The sequence below is a fragment of the Girardinichthys multiradiatus genome, chromosome 1 (genome assembly GCF_021462225.1).
Source record: "Girardinichthys multiradiatus isolate DD_20200921_A chromosome 1, DD_fGirMul_XY1, whole genome shotgun sequence".
Classification (NCBI taxonomy): domain Eukaryota; kingdom Metazoa; phylum Chordata; class Actinopteri; order Cyprinodontiformes; family Goodeidae; genus Girardinichthys; species Girardinichthys multiradiatus.
The window spans coordinates 26,065,234-26,075,523 of record NC_061794.1 but is presented as its reverse complement, the minus strand read 5'-3'; the positions used below and the strand labels follow the sequence as shown (position 1 = coordinate 26,075,523).

The window sequence follows — 10,290 nt, the reverse complement described above, 5'->3', positions numbered from 1 at the left end:
ACTATGTTGTTCTTAAAAAATGTTTCACCAGCAGTAATCATTTTGCATCTATCCATTTTCTATATCCCCTTAATCCCTACTGGGTCAAGGAGATACTGATGCCTATGTCCAGCAGTAAAAAGGTGAGGGGTGAGGTACATCCTGGACAAGTCACCAGTCAATCATAGGAGAACATGAAGATGAACAACCATGCATGCATTCATTCAGAGCTAAGGGTAATTTAGAGAGGTCAGTTCACCTAACATGCATATTTTTGACAGTGGAAGGAAGCTTGAGTGCGTGAAGAGAACTCATACATGCTGCATGAATAGGCCATGTACACATAATGCAGAAAGACATCTGGCTAGGATTTGAACCAATGACCTTCTTGCTGCAAGGGAACAATGCTAACAACTGCTTCACTGTGCAGCCCTGGTTCAGCAGTATTTGTTAGTTGTCTTACAGTCCAAAACAATGCAGATTAATTTAACTGTATACAGTCAGAGTTTTAATGACATGTACTGCACTTCAGGTTTACTAAATTAAAGACCAGCAGGGACGTTTGTAGAGCTAATATCTGAATCAAATTAGAATGATGCTAGTAACTGTGACTATGAATGGCTCTCAGAAAAGGAGGCAGTGGCATACGCTAGATTTAGTGACTGCTGAACTGTGGGTGCTCCGATAGATCCAAAAATAGGAGGCAGGAATCACACATTCTGGCTTCTGAAGACATTTTTTGCATCATAATTGGATTATGTTTTAAGTACAGACATGATGTTTTATTCAAGGCATTTTCAAATGAACAACTGGGTACTTTGACATCTCTCTCTTTCTGTTCTACCTCTTTGCTTGCAAGAAGCTCTAGTGATATAAGGACTATTGTACTTCAGTGCCACCTCCCTTCAGGGGTAAGATTTTTACGATTGCAACCTGACACCGTTTCTGTGTCCTATGAGCGACAGAGCAGTAACTCACTTCAAAGGCAGGAGGCATCAAATCACAGTACAGCCATAAATTAACCTGTCCCGCCTTGGCCAATGAGGAGGCAGCCTTAAATCTCGGTTGTCACAGTGGCGGCCAATGGAAAGACGATGGCTGTAAATCTTTCTGGGCTGCTCTGTTAACGGTGTCTTGGTGTGGTTGGGGGACTCCATGGGGAGGGAGGAGAGAGAGTGAGGAAAAGTGAATGAGAGAAGAGACAGAAGGTGGAGGTATGCATGGAAGATCTATTTCTTTGCTGTCTTAGAAGATAAAACAAGAAAAATAAAGAAAAATGAAAATACTGTAGCAAAATAGCAAAGGGGGAGGGCTAGATTTCTTTTTCACTGCAAAAATTTTTTATTTGTTTTCCTTCCAGATGCAGTTGAAGCTAAGGAATAGCCCTCATAAAGGTTTACAACCACCATGTATGTGTCTGATGTTGACTGTTTACCATAAAAACTGACTGATGGCCCTTCTTTAAAGCTCTTTTGCATCGTATTTGCACAAAAAAATTGTGCTGACTGTTTGATAACAGCAGTAACCTCTTACTATTCTGACACAGCTCCATCAGTAGCAAGCTCTCTATATTACACCCGGCCTGTGGGGGTCTGAAAGAGGGGGTAAGCCAGAGTCCAGTAAAGCCCATCCAACCAGATGTGCCCCAGTTGTGCAAGTTCAGAACACACTGGAATTCCCCTTGAAGCAGAGCAAACCTAAACAAGGCTTAACACTGAAGGTTAGTTTTTTTTTTTTTCAGCCAGGAAGAAGCACAGCATGCTCGTGTTGCATTTAAGTAAAGCCAGAGAAGGAAAGCTTCCTCTATCATCATCCAAGCTAATGCTTTCTTGAAGAGTTACAAGCAGAAAAACTTATAAAAAGCCAAAGCAAAACACATCAGATACAGTATTTCTTCAACTAACAATTCCCTTGGTGTTATCATTTCAGCATCCAATCAGAGTTGAGCATTTTTTCATGACCAAAATCTTACAGGTACTAAGAAATAAATGTTTTTTTTTCACCAACTTATAACGATGTCCAATAAACCAAACACATGTGGTGACATTTTTATTTTACACCGACACAAAAAAATTAAACATTATCATCAGAATTTACAGTCATCTTATGTCATTACTATGAAAACTTTTTTCTCCTTTTTCTAGAAACATAAATAGTGAATTGAGTTATGGCAAAGGCGGGCAAGAGTGCAATGGTGGAGGTGTTGTTTTTGGCTGGCTCTCCTTGGAGTGGCCATGATTCTTTTTTCTATGGGAATCCATAAACAGAGCCAGAAAGGGCAACTGGGGCCATAAACCATGTCAGACTGCCACAATGCTGCTGCGAAGGCAAGGGGGGAGCAGGCCTGGGCGCATATCTCCTCCACTCTGCATGCACACATTTACAACCGCATGCACTTTGAGCAGCTTTTAATGACCTATGTCTAAATGTTTATGTGTGCAACAGCATTCTGGTTATTGTTAGTTTTTTTGGTTGTTTTTTGTAGTATCATGGGCATATGTTGTCCAGGAAACTGGATTAAGTCCTGTCCTGTTTTATGAAACCTGGATGAGCATCCTAGAGTTCTACACACAAATAACAACTTATTGATGGCTGTGTATGAACAAAATGTGCATAGGACAGTTTCCCCACTGACCTGTAAACACTGGTTTAGGAATAGAAGGATAATCGATCCTAATCTTTTGTGGATGGGATCTGCTTTATCTTTAAACAGATATTAGTGAGCGTGATTTTTTTCAAACATTTACCTTTTGTTTTTTTAGTTGCGATTTAATCTGTCATTTGTGGTCATTTCTTGCTCTACTGCTCCTTCAATAACACAGCTGTTTACTGCAGTTAATTTTATCTTATTTGTGTATTTGTTATATATTTGCAGTTTAGAGTTTCTTTCCTTTTATGTGATACCTAAATCTTTGCTATCATTTCTTAATGTGTTGTTATTAAAGTAAATTTGTTTACCTCTGTTCCTTTGTTTTTCCTGCAAAGCACTAGGAATTATCTTGTGTATGAATGGTACTATACAAATTAACAAGCCTTGTCTTGCCTCACCAGTGATCTTGCTAAAAAACAAAAGTTCTCAATGTGGGATTTGTTTTCCCTCTCCATACAAATACAGTCAAATTAAAGTGTGAAATGAATTTTCTAAAAAAAAAATAAAAACAAACTGTGTGTTACTGCAATAAAACCTGAATTTATTTTAAGGCTATTGTGCAAATCTTTACCAGGGGTGCCTGTAATTGTGCATGGCGGAGTAAGTACTACTTCATGTATGCATAATTTACCTGTATTGTGTCCATTTACCTGGACATGCTGTTGGATGGATGCTGGGGCCCATTGACTATGACATCAATACTCTGTAAGCTTGCAGATGATGAGAATTTATTGACTAATTTACAAACCCTCCCCCCATACCTCACAAACACACACACTCACAAGAGAAAGGACTGACTCCTTCACTATATGCATCGATCAATTACAGGACTCTAACGCATACGTCTCTGACAATTTTACTGCATGTTATGTACAGTATGTCAGGCCATGGCGCTTCTAACTGCTGTACTCATTCTTGTATAATTAAAATAAATTACCTGGCTGCTTTTTATGATGGTGCAACTGTAATTACTAGATGACAGCAAGTCACTGAGCTGCCGATTGTGAAGCAGGACCATCTCGATGAAAAGTGAGAAATTGGACAAGCATCCAGGATGGGATTCTGTTTTAACCCTCTCTTCATTGCTGTGCTCTCATTGGTATTTTATCTAATTACATTTACTGCTGTCTACTTGAGTTGGCCTTGTCCTTTTTAACCTTCAGGCCCCCATCGGCCCCCATGTCTTGTGCTGGAGCCACACGCTGAGACATTAGCTGTTCTCATTATAGCAGCAAACTGGTGTGATAACAGTAAACTTGTGCATCAATAGGGTCCATTTATAATAATTACCAATAATTACCATCCTCTTTCTTATTACTTTTGTCCAGTGAACACTTAACTGGTAGCACTATCTTAGCCGTTCATTCAGCTATGTGCTGGCATAAAGAGGCACACACTCAAGGGCTGATAAAATGGAGCAAAGCCAAAATAAAATGATTAATGGGTCCGGCTAACGTTTCCTATTAAATGCTGCTACACAGAAGATGACTAAAAACCCCTTGAACTTGTATGGAAAACCTTAGTGTTTGCAAATATGTCCTCAACCTCCTTTTCTTCCAGGAAGAACTTACAAAGTAACTGCTTTGCATTCTTCAGCTTCTAAAAAACAGTTTAATTATATTTTTCCAAGGATGTAAATATTATAAACCAATCTATGTGCTTTTGAAGGAGAGTGAAGAGATGGGATTTACCATGACATGTTGGGATTCAATCTATGCATAGACCAGTTTGCTGCATAAGCAAAAAAAATCTGTTAAGAAAAGAAAATCTGAGAAAATTCCATCCATCCATCGTCTTTCGCTTATCCGGGGTCAGGTCGCAGGGGCAGCAGGCTAAGCAGAGCACTCAGACTTCCCTCTCCCCAGCCACTTGGGCCAGCTCGTCCGGGGGAATCCCAAGGCGTTCCCAGGCCAGCGTAGAAACATAGTCCCTCCCGCGTGTCCTGGGTCTTCCTCTGGGCCTCCTCCCGGTCGGACGTGCCCGGAACACCTCAACTGGCTCCTCTCGACATGGAGAAGCAGCAGCTCTACTCTGAGCCCCTCCTGGATGACCGACCTTCTCACCCTATCTCTAAGGGAGATCCCAGACGCCCTGCAGAGGAAACTCATTTCGGTCACTTGTATCCATGATCTCGTTCTTTCGGTCATGACCCGAAGCTCATGACCATAGATGAGGGTAGGAACGTAGATCGACTGGTAAATCGAGAGCTTCGCTTTTTGACTCAGCTCTCTTCACTACGACAGACCAGTACAGCGCCCGCATCACTGCTGATGCAGCACCAATCTCTCTATTGATCTCCCGCTCCATTTTTCCCTCATTCATGAAGAGAAAATCTAGAATTTTAAACTGGCAGAAAAGTATCTCTAATAATCTACTATACATTACATATCAACTGCATGCCATGGCTATTCTTTCTGCCCCTCCTTTAGAAATATTTAAATCAAAGGGAGCAAGTGTATGATACCTGTGTGTGCATCCAAGCTGCACATACTAGCACTCGGTAAAAAGATATCCATAAAGTACCTCCTTATAAAACTTTTCCTTTTACAAAATTCAACATCAGCGTTTGATTACAGAAACAGATATGAATTTCCTCTGCTAATAATATTTATGTAAAGGTCTTGTAATTCCTTCTTTATACCAGGAGATGGAGCACTTGCACTTAAGGCCTTTGTTAGGTCTTAGGTAAGTCAAGTTACATAAACTTATGACAGGTCAACTAATTATAAGGATAAAAAAAACTGTAAATTCAAGGCTTTATGTTCTTCCCACCATTTGGAAAACAGAACAGTACATACAATAGTAAATATTAAACGATTTAGGTAACCGAGGACTGGTTGCAAATTTAAAGCAAGTTTATTCTTTTTACAGTGATCTGTGTATGACAGCATGCGGTTCAATGGATTATACATCAGGATAGACCAATACAAGGAATGGTGTCAGACATTGTGATGTTTATCAGTGTATCACAATCGTAGATAATCTTTTGAAAGAAAAAACGCAATTAAAAAAAGAAATCAACAAAACAAGCAAGCCGTTACTGGAATGTACACATTGTATCCTCATTTTGATCATAAAAACAGAGCAAAAAAGACAGAAGAAAAATTGTGATAAAGGAAACTTTAAAGTTCGAAAGTGTGACTGGATCAGCCATTTGTACTGCTCAAAGCGAGATCAGTGCCATGTGGTTTGGGCTGAGCAGCGGCTCCCTGGTTACACTTGCGTAAAGACAATTATCGGAGAAGAGACCACTTGATCTGTTCTTTGGCAGACTGAAGCACCTGTGAAAGAGAAACAGTTTTAATTACGTATAACAAGGTTTAACTGTTCTTTACAGTACAAGTTTGGCCACACAGGAAACATCCAAATGAACTAAGACTAACTAAATTAATGTATCATAGTGTAATGATAAAAAATGAAGTAATACTTTCTAAAAATATTCAACAAGAAATGACTAAGTGATATAAATGAAAAGAAATTACTAAGACCTAATTCATCATCTTAATTGATTGAATGAAAGCCAAATCATAACCATAAACCATCAAGACTGGACACAGCTATTAATCATCGCAATAGATGGAATGGCGTTGGCTGGTCTCAGACCTCCTAAATGACAACATTAATCAAGAAGAGCTCACACCCACAGACAGACAGAGCAGCATAGAAACTAAAAGACAAGAACCTCCGCTGGCTACCTTCTCCACACCACTGAATAATTAGTTATCATGCACACCATTGTGCATATAAGGCAACAAAAACCCGACAGCCTCAAGGCAAGTGAGGACAATGAGGCAAGACGTTGCCCTTTCATTCCAGATTCTGTAATAATGACGTTTAAAAGTCGATCATCTAATGGATCTTTTAAACTTTGCAGGAGAGAGAGGGTGCAAATAAGGATGCTTTTCTTACCTGGGTGACTGTCTGCTCTGTCAAAGGTACATCATCGCCCTACAAGAAAAACAATATTATATTCACAGTTCACAAAACTAACATCAAACTCTGTTGCATATTTCTGGAAGTAAAGGCGGTGAGCAGAGCTTACTCTAAGAGCCACACGGTGCACAACCTGCTGTGGGTCACTTTCTAAGATCACCCTGTAGACGACACAAAGAGTTCCATAAATGATTATTCACACAAAGCTACGAGACTGCAGTGAGAGTAATCCTTTAAGAAAAACACGTCCAAGGTTTTATGCTGTCAAATTCTGTACATACCCTCCATCCACAATTTCATCCACAGCCAAGAAGAGTCCCTCCATATTCTCCAACAAAGCTCTCCGCTCAACATTCTTTCTGTAGGAAAAAATAAATAAATACAGGTTCAATTTTAAGCATAGTTTCCTGGACACCATATTAAATGCTTGACTGATATTGTGCTGAAATATACCTCAACATCTGACTGAGGGAATCAAAAAGGCAATTCAGAACAGCCATAAGCATGAGCTGTAGAGAACATAAAAAAGAACAAAATATTAGATGTCCACCTTGCGTTTGTTTTTCCTTAAAATACTATTTTTTGTGAGTGTTTAAGAGATGAAGTAATGAAGTTTAAAAGCACAACAGTCATGATCACATTCTCAATGTGCTCACCTCCGTGAAGTTTGGATTTAAGTAACTGGTTTACAAATATTTTGTAACACCCATAACATTTAACGTAAAACTATTTTACAATTAAATACATCAATTTTAATAGCTATTATTTGTTAATCATAAAAAATAACATTGGGAAAAAAAAGCAAACTAATAACAGTAAAACAGATCAAATTCTCTGGTGAGTGTGGCGTTTTTAGGAAAGATGTTTACATTTAAAGGGACATTACACAATGTTAACAATAATTTTACCTCATTTTCATGTGAGCTTCCAATCACATAAAAGAAGAGGTCTATGTTGCTCTTGTACACAACAGTCAGGCCCTCCAGTAGTGCTATTTCACCTTAAAAGACATATGAACAAACGCCATAGAAATCACAATGTTCTTAAAACATGAACTGAGGAAATGCAATGGTATTAAATATGTCTGGTATAGAATAAGGATTTCTTACTGTCTGTCCGGTGAGTCTTGTTAAATATGTTTTTCTCAAAAGCTTTCTGCTCCTTCACAGTCGGATATGTGTCGTCATAATACTGTAAATAGATTTGAACTGAGTTGGTATTTTATCTCAATCATAATCAAATTTTTCAAAAGGATTGGGATAGGTCAAGTAACCTTCATGAACATGAAAAATAGGTAAGTACTTGTTTTTACTATTACTACTTTGGACACAAATTTATTTAAGCACAATCTTGAGAATAGATAATGTTTACCAATAAAAACTTCAATCAAAAAGCTTCATACAGTTTATTTTTAGTGACAGTCAATTTACTAAAAACAATAAATATTTTTACAATTATTAATTGTATAGGCTTTCATTTAAGTGGAATACTTTTTTTTGGTATTTGTATAAATATAAAAACAAAATCAGCACTTTGTGTTATTAGCGTAGCATAAGCTGTTTTACTTTACTCTGTAAATATGATTTAAAAAAAAGTCAGTAAAAAAAAAAAAACGAATGCAAAGACAGCCATCACAATTCAGGGGTTTACTGTGCGTGGTTTTCAGCTTATAAACTGTTTTGTAAATGTTGTTAATTGTACTTTAGTTCAAACATTTCTGTTTTTAACCCATAAAAAAAACTCTCTCTACCTTTTAATGTGTTTAAAATATAACAACAAATTATTTACACATTATCAATGAAAAAGTCAAATATATATATATATATATATATATATATATATATATATATATATATATATATATATATATGTGTGTGTGTCCTGAATGGACAAAGCTGCTTCATTTTAAATAAGGTGATTGTTTTGGAACCGGTCAAATCCTTTATGAATTTCACAAAACTATAGGTCAGCTGTTAAATTTACTCTGTGTATGCAATTAATGAATCTAAAATAGTTTTTTACACAAATTTGCCCCCCACCCAAAAAAAATATATATAAATATATATATATATGTATATATATATATATATATACCTAATATATTTTTATGATTTTATGACTTTATGATTTAGAGAACAAAATCGTGGTTATGATAACCATACAACATGTGACATAAATGATTACCTTGGCATAAAGCCTGTCTCCATCGTTGTCCAGAATCAGTACAGCTTTAACAGTGTGCAAGGAAGGTTCCTGTGTCAACAAGTCAACAAAAATAACCCATTATTTTTACTCATCGATTAAGAAGTTATAAACATATGTCACATTAAAACAGCGAGATTTAAAAAATCAAACTTAATCAGGTCGGAAATAAAAATGCTAATTAATGAATAGCACAGAACTAGTCCTGAATCGGTTATAAAATATTTTAAAACTATATAGAATGTTCGTCAGGTCGTAAAAACGACGCTGGACTTCCACATCAGCAACAAACGGGGAGGCTAACTGATTGGTTAGCCAACACTCACGCTAGTTAGCTCTCTGTCAAACTCTCTGTTACGATCTTAATGACCATATTTTACCGTGTTTATGAGCGCAGTACCTGAGATATAACTTTATAACTAAAACGAACCATTTGCTTCAAAAACATTTTATTGTGTAAAGAAAATACAGGGGCGAATAATACCAGTATGGGAGAATCCATCTTCTGTCCTTCTGTCTCGTTAGCAGACAAGCTATCCGGCTAGCACCAGCCTACTACGTCCGAAATGAGACTCCTCCCTATTGGCTCACGCAGACCCTTACGTAGTGAGTGCGTACGTATAGAGCACAGATCCCTTCATATGATGTGTTTGATTTGAAAGTTACGTGATAAAATAATGATTATATATATATATATATGTGTAACGTGTTTTTTTTTTTTTACATTTGGTTCAGTTCAGTTTATTCACATAACTTCACATCAAAAGTTATCTTGCGGTGCTGTAAAAACAAAATGATAAAAACTAAGATCAGATTCATATCTAATTCCAAATCAAATTCCACATTTAAGTCCAATTCATTAGAGTAAAAATGAAATATGATGATGAGATGAGAAATATAACACAGGCCTGTAATGTCAGTTTTAAATTATAATTATTTCTGTTAAATTTAATCTATTTAAGTACACACAGTCTAATGCAATCCAGTCTTATAATACCACTCAAAACAATCCCATTCAATAAAATTCATAATGTTTTGACTTTCTGCTTTATGGTGTATTGCTTTCCCTTTTGCTACCAAAACATCACAGATCCATCAAGCCATGTACTCCACTAGAGGCCTGAAGGTGTGCTGTGGTATCTGGCACCAAGATATTAGCAGCAGTTCCTTTTGGCTTCGTAAACTGCAAGATGGATGAACTTGTTTATTGAGCATGTCCCACAGATGTAATCGATTGTAATGAAAACTGATGAATATGAAGGCCAGGTCACCACTTAAAACCATTCCTGAACCATTATTGCTTAAAGACGCTACAACCATCAGAGAATAATGTTTCCTTCAAAAGATAGGCTGGGCTTAAAACTTTCCTTTTTGGTAAAGCTTACAGTTAGAGTGGCTTAGGTTATCCTGAGCTATCTTCCTTGTTTTTTACCTCCATCTTCTTCCCTCCCTGTTGGTTGGAGTAAGGGGGAGTCAGGTTTAGCCTAAACCGGCTCAGTTATGGTTGAGGTGCAAACACATCCTCC

General features: G+C 37.3%; 1 protein-coding gene across 1 annotated transcript; it reads right to left on the bottom strand.

Moving 5' to 3' along the window:
• Positions 1-5,466: 5,466 nt before the first annotated feature.
• Positions 5,467-9,339, bottom strand: copz1 (COPI coat complex subunit zeta 1). Its single transcript, XM_047371493.1, has 9 exons — positions 9,249-9,339; positions 8,747-8,815; positions 7,672-7,753; positions 7,471-7,562; positions 7,016-7,071; positions 6,844-6,921; positions 6,672-6,723; positions 6,539-6,577; positions 5,467-5,910 (listed from the first exon to the last, which is right to left on the bottom strand). Exons 1-9 carry the CDS (start codon positions 9,264-9,266, stop codon positions 5,863-5,865), a joined length of 534 nt encoding a protein of 177 aa, XP_047227449.1. The 5' UTR covers positions 9,267-9,339; the 3' UTR covers positions 5,467-5,862.
• Between the last annotated feature and the right edge of the window lie 951 nt (positions 9,340-10,290).